Source organism: Microcaecilia unicolor, chromosome 1, assembly GCF_901765095.1.
Source record: "Microcaecilia unicolor chromosome 1, aMicUni1.1, whole genome shotgun sequence".
NCBI classification, from domain to species: Eukaryota; Metazoa; Chordata; class Amphibia; order Gymnophiona; family Siphonopidae; genus Microcaecilia; species Microcaecilia unicolor.
Genome location: NC_044031.1, coordinates 729,520,099 through 729,539,007, shown reverse-complemented (window position 1 = coordinate 729,539,007; position 18,909 = coordinate 729,520,099). Strand labels below are relative to the sequence as shown.

At 49.2% G+C, this 18,909-nt stretch overlaps 1 protein-coding gene across 1 annotated transcript in view; it reads left to right on the top strand.

Moving 5' to 3' along the window:
• The window catches only part of IQGAP1 (IQ motif containing GTPase activating protein 1), a 232,648-nt gene that overhangs the window by 187,282 nt on the left and 26,457 nt on the right, over window positions 1-18,909 (top strand). Inside the window, exons 27-30 of the mRNA XM_030189633.1 lie at window positions 2,016-2,156; window positions 2,668-2,752; window positions 6,887-7,119; window positions 17,684-17,816. Coding sequence (XP_030045493.1) covers window positions 2,016-2,156; window positions 2,668-2,752; window positions 6,887-7,119; window positions 17,684-17,816 — 592 coding nt within the window. The remainder of the gene's footprint in view (window positions 1-2,015; window positions 2,157-2,667; window positions 2,753-6,886; window positions 7,120-17,683; window positions 17,817-18,909) is intronic.

Here is an 18,909-nt window from a genome sequence, read left to right as displayed (position 1 = left end):
TGGTTTCGCCACTGCGGGAGAGCAGAGGTTTTCTGGCTGGTGAAAGGTGTTTTGTTGGTTTTGGGCGCCGGATCGGGTGTTCCTTCCCTCTCTCTCTCTCTTACCGCAGCTATGTGTTTCAAATTACTCCATTGCCACTCCTGTGCATGCCGGGGAGTTGAGGTACATAAGTAATGCCACACTGGGAAAAGACCAAGGGTCCATCGAGCCCAGCATCCTGTCCACGACAGCGGCCAATCCAGGCCAAAGGCACCTGGCGAGCTTCCCAGACGTGGCTTCCCATGGGCTCTCAGTGCTGTTTTTGCGGGGAACCAAAGTCTCCTTCGACCGTGACCCCAGAGTTGACCATGGAAATTCCCGCAGTAAGCACAGCTGGAACTGAAGCGGGGCTGCAGGCGGGTTCTTCAGCGGCGGTCCCATTTTCGGCAGCAAACTGCCGCCTCAGCATGTGCAGAGTGAAAGTTTACCGGGTCCTGCCTTGCTTTCTGAAAGCTCAGTTGAGATGGGGTCCCCTCCTGAATTTATTTTGTCCCTTTATCAGGCTTGAAAATTGGGACCAGCCCGAGCTGACCCCGCCAGTGTGTGTGGGGGGCGGGCCCGGTGCTTGCTAAGAGACCTCGGGTGAACTGGGCTGAGGATCTGGAGGATCTTTCTCTCCCGGGATCCAAGGAAGCTTTTAGCAATCTTGGGGAGGAAGATCCTCTGGAATCGCCTAGGAGAAGGATGGTCCCCTACCAAGGGAGGACCCCTCCATGGTTCGGATATTTCATAGGGATGAGCTGATGGAGTTGATTGACTATGGGCTCATTTTTAAAGCTCTTAGACTTACAAAGTTCCATAGGTTATTATGTAAGTTTTTAAGTCTAAGTGCTTTGAAAATACACCTCTAGGTGTCCTCCACCCTTAAGTTTGCACCTGTGGAGGCTACTGCAGGGGAGGCTACTCAGGTTGATCCTCTGGTTAAGGGGATTCGGCATCCTCCGCGGTCCTTTCCTATGAATAAAGATGTTAGGGAAATGGTACTGCAGGAGTGGTCTTCCCCGTATGCTCCTTGTAAGGTGACTAGGGCTATGGCTAGGCTTTACCTTCTTCCCCAGAAAGATAGGGATTCCCTGAAGCCTCCCACTGTGGACACAGTTAGTGCGGTGACTAAAGCTACAGCTATTCCAGTGGATGGGGGCGTAGCACACTGTGGCCCTCAAGATAGGAAACTTGAGTCTTTTCTTAAACGTAGTTTTGATTTGCGAACAGCTGGGCAGTTGCCGAGGAGGCGGCATTGTTATTTCACTGGTGGAGGTCCAGCTCCTAGATCTCTCGGCAGGTCATGTGGCCAGCGTGGACAATGCGACTGCGGATTTTCTGAGCAGACACAGTCAAGATCCCAATTTTATTGGAGAACAATGACTTGACACAGGCCCTGTTTCAGCATCCCTACACCTGCGTCAGGGGTCGAAGTAAAATGAACTGTCGAGTCGATAATTTTGTATTAAAGCAGAGTAAATGAGGTTGAAAGTAATTGTTTATACCCCACATCAGAAATTACTATTGTATTATGTTGACTTCTTCATAATAATAAAAATTGTTGAAACATAAAATGAACTCTTGAGTAAAATGGAACCAAAGCACAGTGAGGCCAGTAATCAAAGATGTGAAGCAGTCACAAACATAAAGTGAAGACAAAAGGCAGTACGTAATACATACATTCGTGCCACTCAAGAGATCATTTTACTTTGACCCCTGATGCAGGTGTAGTGACGCCGAAACACGGCCTGTGTCAGGTCCTTTGTTCTCCAGTAAAACCACATTTTGAGAATTTTCTCTAGTGAAGTGTGTTTACTTTCTGGAAGACTAATCCATTGACCTTACTGCTTGCCTGGTTCTACAGACTCCGTAAGGTTCTTTTTGTTCCTCCACTCCAGTGGTTTTTCCTTTGTTTGCTCCACAGAGAAGGCCAGAGGCTGTGCTCCTTGTAGGCTGTGCCTGGTCTCACCTCTCTTTCATACCTTGTTTTACAGCAAACTGCCTTATGACGTTACCCCTGAACAGGCACTGGCTCACGAAGAAGTGAGAACGAAGCTGGATGCTTCCATCAAAAACATGCGCACAGTGACGGACAAGTTCCTGGCGGCGATCATCAGTTCAGTAGATAAAATCCCGTGAGTATGGTGGCAGGTTCTGGGGTTGATGTCTGTTGTAAAGGTGTTGAGGATGGTGATTGTTCTTTCCCCCCACCCATATTTAATTTGAATTTTCTTACAGCACTTTCTAGATATATTACTTTTTGCAAAGCTTTGAAAACCTGGTTATTTCAAGAGAATTACGGTTCTTTTGTGTTTTTATTTATGAGATTTATACTTTCTGTATGTTTTGATTTTTACTAGTAATTGCTTTGAAATTGATGATCACTTTTATAGTATTTCACCTATATGGAATTTAATTATGACTAGTTATGATTTTTAAGTGATTGTTGTTTTATGTGGGTTATTTAAAATTTTTAATGTACATCATTTAATATATTTTTTGTCATTAGTTTTTTTCACGATATGGTGTTTAATGTAGTTTATTTAAAATGTTTATTGTAAAATTCTTAAACGCATTTCTTCTAATTAGCGGTATATCAAGATATAATCAAATAAAATCAGTTCATTTGCTTCTGTACCTCTCCAGTTATGGCATGCGCTACATTGCCAAGGTGTTGAAAGATTCGCTACATGAGAAATTCCCTGATGCGGGTGAGGATGAACTGCTTAAGGTAACCATTGGGCCACTCCTCCCATATTCTGACATTGGTATTCATTCACAAGTCAATGGACATTCATCTCCAAATAACAAGGAAAAAAAATGGTCTATACACGTGCCCTAAAAAGCAAAATGGATTTTATTATTGTAAAATGGAAATACCGAGGCTGATTTTCATTGCAGGGAACAGGGGGTAAGACAACTAACTCTCTTTTAGCTGTCTCTGAGGATCACAGTCAGCCACAATTTAGCCAGCTGAAATTAAGGCTCAATTCTTCGTGTCCAAAATCTAATCATCACTTTAGGTCTGAAGCAATAGCCAACTGAGTTCATCCCTCACAATTTGAGAGGCTAAAACCTAATTGTCTCTGGAAGCTCAATGGTTAAATATAGCTGCTCAGCAGAGGGAAATTTTCAGCCATAGAGATCTAGTTGGTTAACTTCCTTAGTGGCCCTTTTACTAAAAAAAAAAAAAAAACGCTAAAATATGGACTTGGCACGTGTTAATGCAAGACTTTCTCATACGCTAAGCCCAGATTTAAGGCACCGGTATTTTAAGGATTTTCTCCTTTTGCAGGTCCCCGTTAATTTTTCCATTAGTGTGCGGGACTTACGAAAAATTAATATAGGAGCATTTACTGCCTCCTGTTTAGGAGGTGCTAAGTCATCTAGTTAGCATTTACTAGTGTGAACATCAGGGGCGTAGCCAGACTTCGACGGGAGGGGGGTCCAGAGCCCGAGTTGAGGGGGCACATTTTAGCCCCCCTCTCCGGCGCCACCGACCCACCGCCACCACCAACAACAACTTTGACCCCCTCCCCCGCCGACAACCCTCGCGACCCCCCTCCCGCTGCCAACCCTCCCCCGCCGTCGCTGTCGCCTACCTTTGCTGGCAGGGGACCCCAACCCCCACCAGCTGAGGTTCTCTTCTTCCTTCGTTCTGTTTCTGAGTCGGATGTCAGACTCAGAAACAGAATGAAGGAAGAAGAGGACCTCGGCTGGCAGGGGTTGGTGTCCCCCTGCCAGGAAAGGTAGCAGACAGCGACGGCGGGTTGGCGGTGGGAGGGGGGGTCGGGAGGGTCATCGGCAGGGGGGTCCAGGGCCAAATCTACGGGGGCTTGGGCCCCCGTGGCCTCACTTAGCTATGCCCCTGGTGAACAGGGTAGCTGGATAACGCTTCCTGGCCCATTCCCTGCCCTGAAAAAAATTCCAAAAAAATAATAATGCACAATTAGCTCTCACTGACAGGCAGATTACCACAAAATGGTTTAATGTGTCTTGTGATAAGCCTTTATTCATGCATTAAGCATGCGTTAGCACATAACACGGTTTAGTAGAAGGGCCCCTTAGCGGAAACGACACTGTGGCAGGGCACCTATATAGACTGTTTTTAAATGTATTTTCAAGATTTGATACACATTAGGTTTTTAGAATTTTATAGTATTCCATTCTTTTCTGTCTATGGCATAGATGCCAGCTGTGTGGTGCTTCGGCACCTCCAGTATTGAGCAAACTCCTTGACTATGTCCAGGGAAGGGTAATGTTTATTACATTTTGTATACCACTTTTCAATACAAGATGTCAAAGCGGGTTTTACAAAATGAATTAATTATAAAAGAAAGGAACTTCAGTCATCATGATAGGAAAGTAGAGACAATGACGAGATCAGCACCACCAATTATTTTGAAAAATTGGCTCCTATGGTCTAAGGTTGGAAATAATTTTGGATCAGTGCACACGAGCTGGCCCGTTACATCCTATAACAGTGCTGCTGATATATTCTCAGCAGGGAGCCTTTTTCTGTACAACAGAGTATTTCTTTTTTTACCCAGAACAAAGCTATGGGGATGAGTCTGGGATTTTTCTTGCACATTGCTCTCTCTGCTGGTAAAATGGTGAATTACAGCTCTTGCACTTGGTTTCTCATGCTTCGTTTTGCCTGTGCATTCTTCTTGTCTGAAACTGCTTCTGTCGCCTTCACAACCTTTGTTCCTTCACCTGAAAGATCTTCTCTTCTCTGTTTTCTAGTTCTCTGCTTTTCTGCACTGAGCCATCGACTGTAGAGTTTCTCTGCAGGTGAAGTTATTCAGATATATATATTTTTTAATTTAATCTTGGATGAAACTTTTTTTTTTGTTTGTCTAGATGTTTAGCTAATCCTGTTCCACCATAGGAAGAACCTCTACTGTAGACTGTGTGCTCAACAAATTTAACCTTGTGACTTTACTTTAGATTCACTGTAGACACAAGACAGAGTAAGATGGACCTGTGCTAGGCTGTCCACACCCTGAGAAAGGGATGACAGCTCTGTAAACAATGCCCAAGTTACTTCACTCTGATCGGTGTAGCACATAGGGGTGTGCCATTGTTTTTAAACAACTGAGAAATCACAGTGACTTCTGTTGTTTTATTTTGTGTCACTTCCCATGTTTCGTTTGCTTTGTTTTCACGTTTTAGCATGTGCTAAAATGCAGCAATGAAACAACAACTGAAGGTTTTTCCCTCACAGATCCCCTATTGCATGTTCCTCCTGTCCTCAGCCGCTTGGGTGTATTTCTTTTCTCAAGCCCAGATGCACAAAACCTAATGAGCCAGCAACATGGTTTTACACTGTTTCTAGCCAGTTTAACGAGCATGGAGTACAGCCAGACATGCACAAAAGGGTTCTTCAAGCTCTTTTCCTGTCACGGTAGCAGCTAACGAAAATCGTATGCAAAGGTATTACAATAAGCTAATTACTATAGAAATGTGCATGCGAAGCGATACACAGCCATTTCCCGAACGATTCACACAAGCAGCCCCTACCTTTACTGTGGAAAATTTAACGGGAGGTCTGGAGCTGTCTGTCCTGACAGTTTTTCATAGCAAGTATTCCACAACCACCTCCTCTGCCACTCCTGCAAGAGGAGAGGGACCCACGAGGAGAAACAAGATGCGCTGGAGCAGCCGTGCTGGAACCCATCAGTCAAGAAAAACACCATTTCAAACAACAAACCAGGCTATAGGCTCTATGGTGGACTGGGCAGGGGAAGAATGCAAGCTCCTGCTTTAAAGGGTGAAATCAGCACTTAAAAAGCTGATCCAGTATTCAGCACTTTTTTCACTAAAAGCTGCTCACACTTTAAAAGCTGCTCCACTATTTGGGATCTGCTACACCCCCCCCCCCCCAACTTCTGCAGGCAAGAGAGTTGAAGGCACCCAATAGTGCAGGCTCCCAGCATCAGCAACATGATCACGGCAGTGGGGGGGAGGGGGGGGGATGCAATTCCGGCTTTCATACACACAGCTTGGCTGTTCTGCGCATGCTCAGTTGGTCGACTGGCTTCCCCCCCCCCCCCCCCCCATCGCATGCAAATGAGCTGATCGCAAAAGCAGTGACCAGCTCATTTGCTTGCGATTCGCTTTGGGAATCCCTTTGTATTTCCAAATCGGTTATTTTTACTGAGGTGAAGATACAGAGCGATTCTTTACAGGGACACTTTGTGCATCTGGCTTAGGTAGAAATTTCCAGATTCTTTTTTCTGTTCATGTCCCTCACATGGATCTGTCCTGATTTGAAGACACAAAGAGTAGTTCCCAACTCTGGCCTTCAGCGTTATTTGTGAATCTTAGAAATTGCACCATTAGTGCTAATATCATGTGACTGTCCCCCCCCCCCCCCCCATAACTCTTTCTGCTGTTCCAGCACTAAACAATATCCTCCTCCTAATAAGGGTGTTGTGGTGTAATCCTGACTTCATTATGCACCACGACTGCCAGACCCCTTACACTCCAAGTATTGTGTTTAATTATCAGAAAAGTTTTTGGGGCAGTGGTTCTTAACCCAGTTCTGAAGACATCCCAGCCAGTCAGGTGTTAAGGATTTCCAAAATGAATATGCATGAGATAAATTTGTATGCACAATCGCCATTATATGCAAATCTATCGTGCATATTCATTGTGGAAAACCTGACTGGCTGGGTGTATCCATGGGATTGGATTGAGAACCCACATCTTCTGGGGAGATTGGGGAAAGAGGGTTTATTGAGTGAAAAAGAGGGTTTATTGGACCTGAACATAAACACAACCAAAAGGTGCTACCAATGATTTGTCTCTGCAAAGAATATTGATGTACCTGCCATCATCTCTTTATGTAACGCTTTCCTAGATCGTTGGCAACCTGCTCTATTACCGTTACATGAACCCAGCTATTGTAGCACCTGATGGCTTTGATATCATTGACCTGTCGGCCGGAGGCCAGCTGACCACAGACCAACGCAGAAACCTGGGCTCCATTGCCAAGATGCTACAGCACGCTGCATCCAATAAAATGTTCCTTGGGGACAACTCCCATCTTGGCATCATCAATGAATACCTCTCCCAGTCCTACCAGAAATTCAGGTGAGGGGCCTCTCAGAGAAAAGTAGCATGGAGAGATTAGCCAGTTTTCTTTTGGGATGCATTTACAATAAGTTGCTTGGCAAAATACATATGTAGTTTTTTTCCCCACACAAACAAACCAAGCTGATCTTTAAAACACAAACTACCCATCTAATTTGTGTTTGAAGATAGGCTGGATATGCAGGTAGAAAGTGTCTGTGAACCATAATTAATTGCTAGGGTCTGATTAAGCTGTAGGGAACTTGAAGACTGAAGGTACTTGGGGCCTGGAAACCCAGTCCAGTCACAAGCGGTGTGGTTTCCTACTGTTGCAATAGGCTCTCATTCAAGGGCTGGTCCTGTGAGGAATCAGGACCAAAGTTGCAAAATCCAGTAGAGAGGAGTTAGGAACAAGGCGAGGAGGTTCAGCTATGGGAATTCAGGAGCCTGGAAGTAAAGCTAGGAGCATAAAACTGTCTCAAGGCACTGTTGTTCTATCAGCAAAGGTTTCTCTGATGGCCAGCCTTATATACTGCTCTTTTGTAATGTTCTTTACCCTTCCCTGATCCAGGCCCCAGTATGTATGTGTTGGGGAGGGATAGGGAGGTGTTGTCATCCCTTCCTTAGAGGACATGTATTTAACAGCACCTCTTTTGGGTCTCTGCATTTACTTCCCTGCTCCTCTTCCTGAATCTATTGATCATCAGATCAATCTCCATTATTCCTAACAGTTATCCCTACTGGTAACATAAAATAGGTGGGTTGAATGCATGTGTATATTCTTGAATCAATGGTGTGTGCTCACTGTTTTCTTCCCCTGCCAGATGACACTACTAGGAAGGTCTCTTTTTACAGCAAGTAAATGTAAATATATTTTGAAAATGCAGGCATATTTTTAACCAGCTGAAAATCCACTTCAGATTCAGCCATTCTATCTGCATAACTCCTACTTTTACCTCTAAGTGTTTGAAAATTTACTCCGTCGGACTGATATTCAAAAGAACCTATACGATTGCTAGCAGCGTAAGGTGCTTAAATGTTTTTCCTTAGCCTCCTCAACAGATCAGTCCTGATGCTGCGGGTGTTGTGTCCATCAGCCAGCAGGTGGAGATAGAAAGTACAGAGTATGTTCTGCCTTATAAAGAGACTGTGTACCTCCCACACTTCAGTATGTCTTCTATCTCCAGCAGATTGGAAGGTCCTAGACTGAGTGCTGAGGCCTGCTCCCAGTCCAGTTGCTTAGCTTTTTTCCAGTTGAGCTGGGAAATGCCTTGAGCAAGTATGAGTTCCTAGCCAATAGTTCTCTTCCCCCCCCCCCCCCCCCCACCCCCCCCCCCCCATTTCGCTGTGGATCTCCATTCCTTTTCTTCAAATAAAAAATGAAGAAAATGAGAGAAGATTAAACATAAAGCGAACGATCCAGGCATTGCAGCAGAAACACTCTAAAAAGGAAGATATTGGTCTGATCACAAGCTGCCGCTGGTAATCTTTTCTATTCTGAGTCTCCCGGAGGGTGAGCTCCGCACCCAGTGATATTGATTTTTCCCTGAGTTCTTCTCTTTGTAGCGGCATTTTCCTGCGGTGTTTGCTTGATGGCAGCACCGGCTGAAGTTTTGAGGCACTGCTCAGGCTGCAGTGCACGCCAGGCCACACTGGGGCATTGCTCTTGACAGCCTTCCATGGCTTCAGTTGAAAACCCTGTTCTTCCAGTTCTGGTGATGGAGAATCCTATTGTGGCTTTGGTGCATGTCCCCTAGCTTACGGGAAAGCAATCCAGATCTCGACAAAGGGGTCCACAAATCTCTCTCACAAAACAGAGGAATGGTGGCTGTCTTGCCTTCCCATGTCTGCTTAGCCTCTGGTCAGCAAGTAGTGCTTCACTCATGAATTGCCGGAGCAAGGCAGAATTCAGAGGCAATGATGCCCCCTGCAGAGCTTGGACATTTGTCAGGGGATTCTCCCCAGGATATGTCTTTCTTCTCCACCAGGTCTGTTTGCTAAAGGGGATCAAGCCAGCCTGTGATCAGCTGTCTCCTCTGCTGCACTTGCAGCAATTTCTACTACAAATGCCTGTGCTTGGAACAAGTGGATTTCTGGAATTCTGAATCTGTCCATTCTTCACTTGGCGTTATTATTGATTCAACATCGTCACGGCCCTACCATGACTCTGGAGCCATACCACGCTACCAGTGCACAGTGGGAGGAGCCATCCATCACATCACGGGGCCTGGTCTGCCTTGCCACCTGCGCACCCAGTGGATGGTGTCAGATGCTGAGGTTGGAACACGAGGCATTTAACTTCATCGGACATTAGTTAGATGCTCTTGCATCATAGCCACCATAGCTTCTTCTTCCTGTAGGTCCTAAGATGCTCTCAGCAAGTTGGTTCCAGCAGTGCCTTCTCTCTCCGTTGTGTGAATGGGTTACAGCAGTGCTTCTTGTTACTCTCTGTGTGAGTCGGTTCCAGCAGTACTTACAGTCTTTGTGCGTGTAGGTTCAGCAGTTCTACCAGTCTTTTTCTGTGTGACTGGATTCCAGTAGTACTTCAAGTCTATGTGTTTGCATGGGTGGGTTCCAGCAGTGCTCGCAGCTTCTCTGTGTGAGTGGGTTCCTGAGCTCTGTGGCTTTACCTGTTACGGTCTACTCTGGCTTTTGCCCTGTTCCAGACCTTGACCCTATTTTGGGCCTGTCACATATTCTGCTTACTAGGATTCAGTCGTGTCGGAAGCATAGCGAAGGCGGGACTGGGGCGTTTCTAACACATGGGGCGTACTCGACCGATAATGGATAATGGAAAAAAGAAGGGCGCCCCTGACGAGCACTTGGGCGACTTTACTTGGTCCATTTTTTCTTGCGACCAAGCCTCAAAAAGGTGCCTGAACTGACCAGATGACCACCGGAGGGAATCAGGGATGACCTCCCCTTACTCCCCCAGTGAGAACAAAAACAGTAAACTCAAAACCGCTGCAAAATCTCACCAATCACCCCAACCCAAGTCAAGAACAGAAAACACTAGAGCATTAATTTAGTATTCTACTATGGACTGCTGGCTGTAATGTGGTCCAGAACCTAGAACAACAAGTTTTAAAAAAATAGCTGGCCACATCACTGCAGGTTACTTCTTATCTGTGCTTATTAAAGAAGGAACAGTCAGTTCTCTGTAACAGCTTTAAACATAAACATGCACCACCTCCTGCAAAACCAGAGAAATACACTTCAAGAAATAATTAATAGTTTTACAGGTTTAAAACCCACTGTTTTGTCACAGAAGCCTTCTACGTCAGGGACCAATTCTAATAGAGGATACTTCTCCATTTGGTCTTACAGCTAGGGCAAAATTGAAGTGTAAAGGATGCTTGGAGGCAGTCACTACCATTCTTCTGCAAGCTAGCAAATGATCTATGTTGTTCGTGTATGCTGGGGTTTGGTGGACCTTTGAAGGTTGGTGTTCCAAATGAGCTCATGTTCCTGACCTGGCTTCCCTGCCTCAGAGCCTGGGGATTCTACAAAAAGGTCTTGCTTTGAGTTCCCTTGAAAGTCCAGGTTATGGCATTAAACTTGTTTTCTCCGAGACAAGCAGGCTGCTTGTTCTCACTGATGGGTGACGTCCACGGCAGCCCCTCCAATCGGAAACTTCACTAGCAAAGTCCTTTGCTAGTCCCCGCGCGCACCGCGCATGCGCGGCCGTCTTCCCGCCCGAAACCGGCTCGAGCCGGCCAGTCTTCTTTTGTCCGCACTCGGTCGGTCGTTTTTTTCGCCGTGTCGAGCCCCGGAAAGTCGACCTCGCGCGTCCAAAGTTTTTTTGAGCGTGTTTTTTCTTTGGAAAGCTTTCTTCTAGTGCGGGAAGTGCTCCGAAAAACCCTTCCCGGGTTTCGTGTCAATCCCCCGTACTTCCAGCTTTTTGCCCGATAAGTTTTCTTTCGTCGTCGGGGTAGGCCTCTTTCGGCCTCGGTCGAGATTTTCTCCCTCTAAATTTTGGTGCTTCAATTTTCGCCATTTCGGCTTTTGATTTCGCCGGCGTGATTTTTCCGCCCATGACATCGAAGCCTTCCAGCGGCTTCAAGAAGTGCACCCAGTGCGCCCGGGTTATCTCGCTCACTGATCGACACTCGTCGTGTCTTCAGTGTCTGGGGGCTGAGCACCGCCCTCAGAACTGCAGTCTGTGTTCCCTGCTTCAAAGGCGGACTCAGGTAGCGAGACTAGCCCAGTGGAACGTGTTGTTCTCGGGCTCTTCGTCGGCATCGGCACCGGGATCTTCGAGTGCATCGACGTCGTCAGCGTCCAGACCATCTTCCTCGGCCGCCCTTGCATCGAGTGCATCGAGGCATCGGGCCTCTGCATCGGCGCCGACACATCGGATAGCTGCATCGACGTCGGTGGTACCGGGACCTCGTCTCCTGATGTCGTCGGACGGTGGTGCATCGAGTGGAGTGCAGGTGAGGGCTGTCCATTCCCCTGCTGGTGGCGGTGAGCCCTCGGGTGGGTCTCCTCCTACCCTGAGGGCTCCTGCGGTACAGCCCCCCCGAGATCGACCCTCTTCGGTCTCGGCCCCGAGGAAGCGACGGATGGATTCTACGTCCTCCTCGTCGGTGCCGGGGAGCTCCGGTGACATGCTTCGGAAGAAATCGAAGAAGCATCGACACCGGTCTCCTCCCCGTGTCGGCACCGAGAGCTCTGGGTCGCCAAGGGATTCGGCACCCAGCAGGCATCGGCACCGAGAGGACCGCTCACCCTCTGTTCAAGAGGTGTCGATGCGCTCCACTCTGGACAGCCCGGAACAGCCTCCTCGCCCGGAACAGGTTCTGACGTCGACGCCTGCATCGACCTCTCAGCCTTTTTCTGCAGCCACTCTGAACGAGAGCCTCCGGGCCGTTCTCCCAGAGATTCTGGGAGAGCTGTTGCGCCCTACCCCTCCGGTACCGGCGGTGCTTGCGCCTCCGGTACCGTCGAGCGTGGCGCCGGCTGGCCCATCGCCCAGGTTGAGGTCCCCGACGTCGGTACCGCGTGCGGTGCCGACCGCGGCCACCTCCCAGGAGGGCTCCCCGACTACGTCGGCGGAGGAGCTTCGCCGATGCGGGGCGAGGGAGTCTTCCTCTCGACGCCCCCGTCGTGGACGTGGTTCCAATGAGTCGAGCAGGGCGAGGTTGCAGACACAGGTTCGGGAACTTGTGTCTGACACCGAGGGTGAGGCCTCGTGGGAGGAAGAGGAAGACCCCAGATAGTTCTCTGACGAGGAGTCTGAGGGGTCTTCCGTCTGATCCCACTCCCTCTCCTGAAAGGCAGCTTTCTCCTCCTGAGAGCCTGTCTTTCGCTTCCTTTGTCCGGGAGATGTCTACGGCCATCCCCCTTCCCGGTGGTTGTGGAGGACGAGCCCAGGGCTGAAATGTTTGAGCTCCTGGACTATCCTTCTCCACCTAAGGAAGCGTCCACTGTTCCCTTGCACCATGTCCTAAAAAAGACATTGCTTGCGAACTGGACAAAACCCTTAACTAATCCCCACATTCCCAAGAAGATCGAGTCCCAGTACCGGATCCATGGGGACCCAGAGCTGATGCGCACTCAGTTGCCTCATGACTCTGGAGTTGTGGATTTGGCCCTAAAGAAGGCTAAGAGTTCTAGGGAACATGCTTCGGCGCCCCCGGGCAAGGACGCTAGAACCTTAGACTCCTTTGGGAGGAAGGCCTACCATTCCTCTATGCTCGTGTCCAAGATCCAGTCTTACCAGCTCTACACGAGCATACACATGCGGAACAATGTGCGGCAGTTGGCGGGCTTGGTTGATGCTCTTCCCCCCGAGCAAGCCAAGCCTTTTCAGGAGGTGGTCAGGCAGCTGAAGGCGTGCAGAAAATTCCTGGCCAGAGGAGTTTATGACACTTTTGATGTTGCGTCCAGGGCCGCTGCTCAAGGTGTGGTGATGCGCAGGCTCTCATGGCTGCGTGCCGCCGACCTGGAGAATAGACTCCAGCAGCGGATTGCGGACTCGCCTTGCCGTGCGGACAATATTTTTGGCGAAAAAGTTGAACAGGTGGTAGAGTCTCTCCACCAGCGGGACACCGCATTCGACAAATTCGCCCGCCGGCAGCCTTCAGCCTCTACCTCTACAGGTAGACGATTTTTTCGGGGGAAGGAAGACTGTTCCCTACTCTTCTGGCAAGCGTAGGTACAATCCTCCTTCCCGACAGCCTGCGGCCCAGGCTAAGCCCCAGCGCGCTCGCTCTCGTCAGCAGCGTGCGACTCAGCAAGGCCCCGCGGCTCCCCCAGCAAAAGCAAGGGGCGAGCTTTTGACTGGCTCCAGCAGAGCATAGCCGACATCCAAGTGTCCGTGCCGGGCGACCTGCCAGTTGGAGGGAGGTTGAAAGCTTTTCACCAAAGGTGGCCTCTCATAACCTCCGATCAGTGGGTTCTCCAAATAGTCCGGCAGGGATACACCCTCAATTTGACATCAAAACCTCCAAATTGTCCACCGGGAGCTCAGTCTTACAGCTTCCAACACAAGAAGGTACTTGCAGAGGAACTCTCCGCCCTTCTCAGCGCCAATGCGGTCGAGCCCGTGCCATCCGGGCAAGAAGGGCTGGGATTCTATTCCAGGTACTTCCTTGTGGAAAAGAAAACAGGGGGGATGCGTCCCATCCTAGACCTAAGGGCCCTGAACAAATATCTCGAAAAAGAAAAGTTCAGGATGCTTTTCCTGGGCACCCTTCTCCCCATGATTCAGCAAAACGATTGGCTATGCTCTCTGGACTTGAAGGATGCCTACACACACATCCCGATACTGCCAGCTCACAGACAGTATCTGCGATTTCAGGTGGGCACACGCCACTTCCAGTACTGTGTGCTACCCTTTGGGCTCGCCTCTGCGCCCAGGGTGTTCACAAAGTGCCTAGCTGTGGTAGCAGCGGCACTATCCGCAGGCTGGGGGTGCACGTGTTCCCATATCTCGACGATTGGCTGGTAAAGAACACATCAGAGGCAGGAGCCCTGCAGTCCATGCGGATGACTATTCGCCTACTGGAACTACTGGGGTTTGTGATAAATTATCCAAAGTCCACCTTCTCCCAGCGCAGAGACTCGAATTCATAGGAGCTCTGCTGGATTCTCGGACGGCTCGCGCCTATCTCCCAGAGACGAGAGCCAACAACTTGTTGTCCCCTCGTCTCGCGGGTGCGAGCGTCCCAGCAGATCACAGCTCGGCAGATGTTGAGATTGCTGGGCCACATGGCCTCCACAGTTCATGGTGACTCCCATGGCCCGCCTTCACATGAGATCTGCTCAATGGACCCTGGCCTCTCAGTGGTATCAGGCCGCCGGAGGTCTAGAGGACGTGATCCACCTGTCCACGAGTTTTCTCGACTCCCTGTATTGGTGGACGATTTGCTCCAATTGACTCTGGGACGTCCCTTCCAAATTCCTCAGCCACAAAAAGTGCTGACCACGGATGCGTCCCTCCTGGGATGGGGAGCTCATGTCGATGGGCTCCACACCCAAGGAAGCTGGTCCCTCCAGGAACGCGATCTGCAGATCAATCTTCTGGAGTTTACGAGCGATCTGGAACGCTCTGAAGGCTTTCAGAGATCGGCTGTCCCACCAAATTATCCAAATTCAGACAGACAACCAGGTTGCCATGTACTATGTCAACAAGCAGGGGGGCACCGGATCTCGCCCCCTGTGTCAGGAAGCCGTCAGCATGTGGCTCTGGGCTCGCCGTCAAGGCATGGTGCTCCAAGCCACATATCTGGCAGGCGTAAACAACAGTCTGGCCGACAGGTTGAGCAGGATTATGCAACCTCACGAGTGGTCGCTCAACTCCCGAGTGGTGCGCCAGGTCTTCCAAGCGTGGGGCACCCCCTTGGTAGATCTCTTCGCATCTCGAGTGAACCACAAAGTCCCTCAGTTCTGTTCCAGGCTTCAGGCCCACGGCAGACTGGCATCGGATGCCTTCCTCCTGGATTGGGGGAGGGCCTGCTGTATGCTTATCCTCCCATCCCTCTGGTGGGGAAGACTTTGTTGAAACTCAAGCAAGACCGAGGCACCATGATTCTGATTGCTCCCTTTTGGCCGCGTCAGATCTGGTTCCCTCTTCTTCTGGAGTTGTCCTCCGAAGAACCGTGGAGATTGGAGTGTTTTCCGACCCTCATCACACAGGACGAAGGGGCGCTTCTGCATCCCAACCTCCAGTCGCTGGCTCTTACGGCCTGGATGTTGAGGGCGTAGACTTTGCCTCTTTGGGTCTGTCGGAGGGTGTCTCCCGCATCTTGCTTGCTTCCAGGAAAGATTCCACTAAGAGGAGTTACTTCTTCCATTGGAGGAGGTTTGCCGTCTGGTGTGACAGCAAGGCCTTAGATCCTCGCTCTTGTCCTACACAGACCCTGCTTGATTACCTTCTGCACTTGTCTGAGTCTGGTCTCAAGACCACCTCCGTAAGGGTTCACCTTAGTGCGATTAGTGCATACCATTACCGTGTGGAAGGTAAGCCGATCTCAGGACAGCCTTTAGTTGTTCGCTTCATGAGAGGTTTGCTTTTGTCAAAGCCCCCTGTCAAGCCTCCTACAGTGTCATGGGATCTCAATGTAGTTCTCACCCAGCTGATGAAACCTCCTTTTGAGCCACTGAATTCCTGCCATCCGAAGTACTTGACCTGGAAGGTCATTTTCTTGGTGGCAGTTACTTCGGCTCGTAGAGTCAGTGAGCTTCAGGCCCTGGTAGCCCAGGCCCCTTACACCAAATTTCATCACAACAGAGTAGTCCTCCGCACTCACCCTAAGTTTCTGCCAAAGGTCGTGTCGGAGTTCCATCTGAACCAGTCAATTGTCTTGCCAACATTCTTTCCCCGTCCTCATTCCTGCCCTGCTGAGCGTCAGCTGCACACATTGGACTGCAAGAGAGCATTGGCCTTCTATCTGGAGCGGACACAGCCCCACAGACAGTCCGCCCAATTGTTTGTTTCTTTTGATCCCAATAGGAGGGGAGTGGCTGTAGGAATAACGCACCATATCCAATTGGCTAGCAGATTGCATTTCCTTCACTTACGCCCAGGCGGGGCTGGCTCTTGAGGGTCATGTCACGGCTCATAATGGTTCGAGCCATGGCTGCGTCGGTAGCCCACTTGAAGTCAGCCTCCATTGAAGAAATTTGCAAAGCTGCGACGTGGTCATCTGTCCACACATTCACATCTCATTACTGCCTGCAGCAGGATACCCGACGCGACAGTCGGTTCGGGCAGTCAGTTCTTCAGAACCTGTTTGGGCTTTAGGATCCAACTCCACCCCCCGAGGGCCCTGTTTGTTCTGTTCCAGGCTACACTCTCAGTTAGTTGGTAAATTTTTAGGGTCAATCTCTGTTATGTCCTCGCCGTTGCGAGGCCCAATTGACCATGGTTGTTTGTTTTGAGTGAGCCTGGGGGCTAGGGATACCCTATCAGTGAGAACAAGCAGCCTGCTTGTCCTCGGAGGAAAGCGAATGCTACATACCTGTAGAAGGTATTCTCCGAGGACAGCAGGCTGATTGTTCTCACAAACCCGCCCGCCTCCCTTTGGAGTTGTGTCTTCCCTTGAAGTGTATTGTCTTGCTACATACTGGACTGGCCGGCTCGAGCCGGTTTTCGGGCGGGAAGACGGCCCGCGCATGCGCGGTGCGCGCGGGCGGCGCGAGGACTAGCAAAGGACTTTGCTAGTGAAGTTTCCGATTGGAGGGGCTGCCGTGGACGTCACCCATCAGTGAGAACAATCAGCCTGCTGTCCTCGGAGAATACCTTCTACAGGTATGTAGCATTCGCTTTAAAGGACCTCTTCAGAATGCCTTCTAATGTTATTCACTTTTTTTTAAGAGGGCAGGGGTCTCTGAATCCTTCCTGACTTGAACCCTGCTTTGTTATATCCTGCAGCATCTGGACTGATCTGGTGAGGATATAAGTTACTATACAGCCAAAATTATTTTATGAAAATGGGGCAGGATTTGGGGTGTTCTGGGGCAGTGCCACTTTGATGCCTAACTTATTCATCTAAGCGGTGATATTCAACCACTAACCATATAAAATAGGTGGCCTAACAGGCTGTACAAATAGCCTTGGGTGAGGAAATCTCATTAAAGGCAGTTAATAAACCCCCCCCCCCCCCCAGTAAATAGATAAATAATTAGGATTGTTCAGCTTATAAGTGGATATTCAGCAGTGCTACCTAAATGATTTGAAACCATCTAAGCTAGACATTTCAAATTATATCTTCTCTGTGCAGCTGAATATTGAGCTGCCCCCTCCCCGGTGTGGCATACGCTGGGGAGCAGAACTCAAAAGGGATATATTGTGCGGTTTGCAGCAAATGATTGGACTTAGATGTGTACAGAAATCAGTTGAAAATCTTGTAAAATGATATATTAACAGCTTCTTAGGATCCAATATTTCCAGCCCAATATCTGTTTTTAGCTGTCTATGGAGAATGTTTTTGTCACAAAGGGCAATTTATCAAAAAATCTGAATAAAGTAAGGCTAACCAAAATATTCTCTCAGTTATGTGTGTAATAATTAATCCCAAGTGACTGTGCGGTGCTGCCTCTGGTGGACTAGACATACTCCTTTTTTTGCTGTCTTCAGGCGCTTTTTTCAGTCTGCCTGTGACGTCCCAGAACCTGAGGAGAAATTTAATGTGGATGAATATTCAGACTTAGTGACGCTTTCCAAGCCAGTAATCTACATTTCCATTGGCGAAATTGTCAACACACACACTGTAAGTACTGACAGTCAACCTTGCTAGCGCTCTTTGTTAACTCCTCCAGAGATGTTCCTTGTGAATTTCTGAGCCTCTCTTAAAGAAGTGCCACAGAGGCCACCAGAGGACCTGGTCATGGGAGATGGGGGGTTGGGGATTTTCCTGTCCAAGTGCTCTTTGACCCCTGCTGGCCTCTCTGAGAGTATGTGGCTACAAGACAGATTCTGAAGGAAGCTGAAGAACTGGCATGTTTGAAGATCTGAATTTTGAAATAAAATATGTCATGGTGCAGGCCGGGCCCCACACCCCAACTCACCTGAGGGCCTCAGCGGGGGTTGGGGAGGGGTTCCACAGCTGCTGCAGAGGGCCTCCAGGCTGGTTCTTTGGCACGGCAGGCAGTCAGTGCCTCGGACTCCAGTGCCTGCAGGCACTTGTGTGCTTTTCTTGGGTGCCGGCGTCCTTAGGCGTGTACATGCTTGCAGTCCATTTAAAGAGCTTGCGACTGGGAGGACTTGAGGGCACTGCCTGCTAACGTCATCTCGGCAGGCCTGTTTTAGGGACCAGGAACACCACCTACCTTCCCTTCGCAACATCAGCATTTACCATATATGCACTGACTATAAGCACCCCCCAACCCCATCAGCAGCACAATCTCTTCCCCACCAGCCTGTGGGTTCAGTGTTTCAAACCCCCACCAAAACACCCTTCACCCATCACTGTGTACCTTCCAAAGTATTTTCTGTAGAGCCGCAGCAGTGCAACAATCCTCCTAGGCTGCCTGCTTCCTGCCATGGAGCACTCTCTCTCGTCAGTCCTGCCCCTTCTGACTCAATTTCCTGTTTGGTGAGATGAATCAGAGAGAGTGCTCTGGGGCAGGAAGTAGGTAGCCTAGGAGGATTGCTGCACTGCCATAGCTCTAAAGAAGATACTTTAGAAGGTACACAGGGAGGGGTGGAGGTTTAAAATGCCAATACTGACAGAGGGAGCAATTTTGGACCCCAGAGGTGGGAGGAAGAAAGAGAGAGGTGCTGACCCAGGGGAGGAAGGGAAGACTGGAGGGTTGCTTTGACTTATACTAGAGTCCAGCATTTTGTTTATTTTTAGCTGCAAA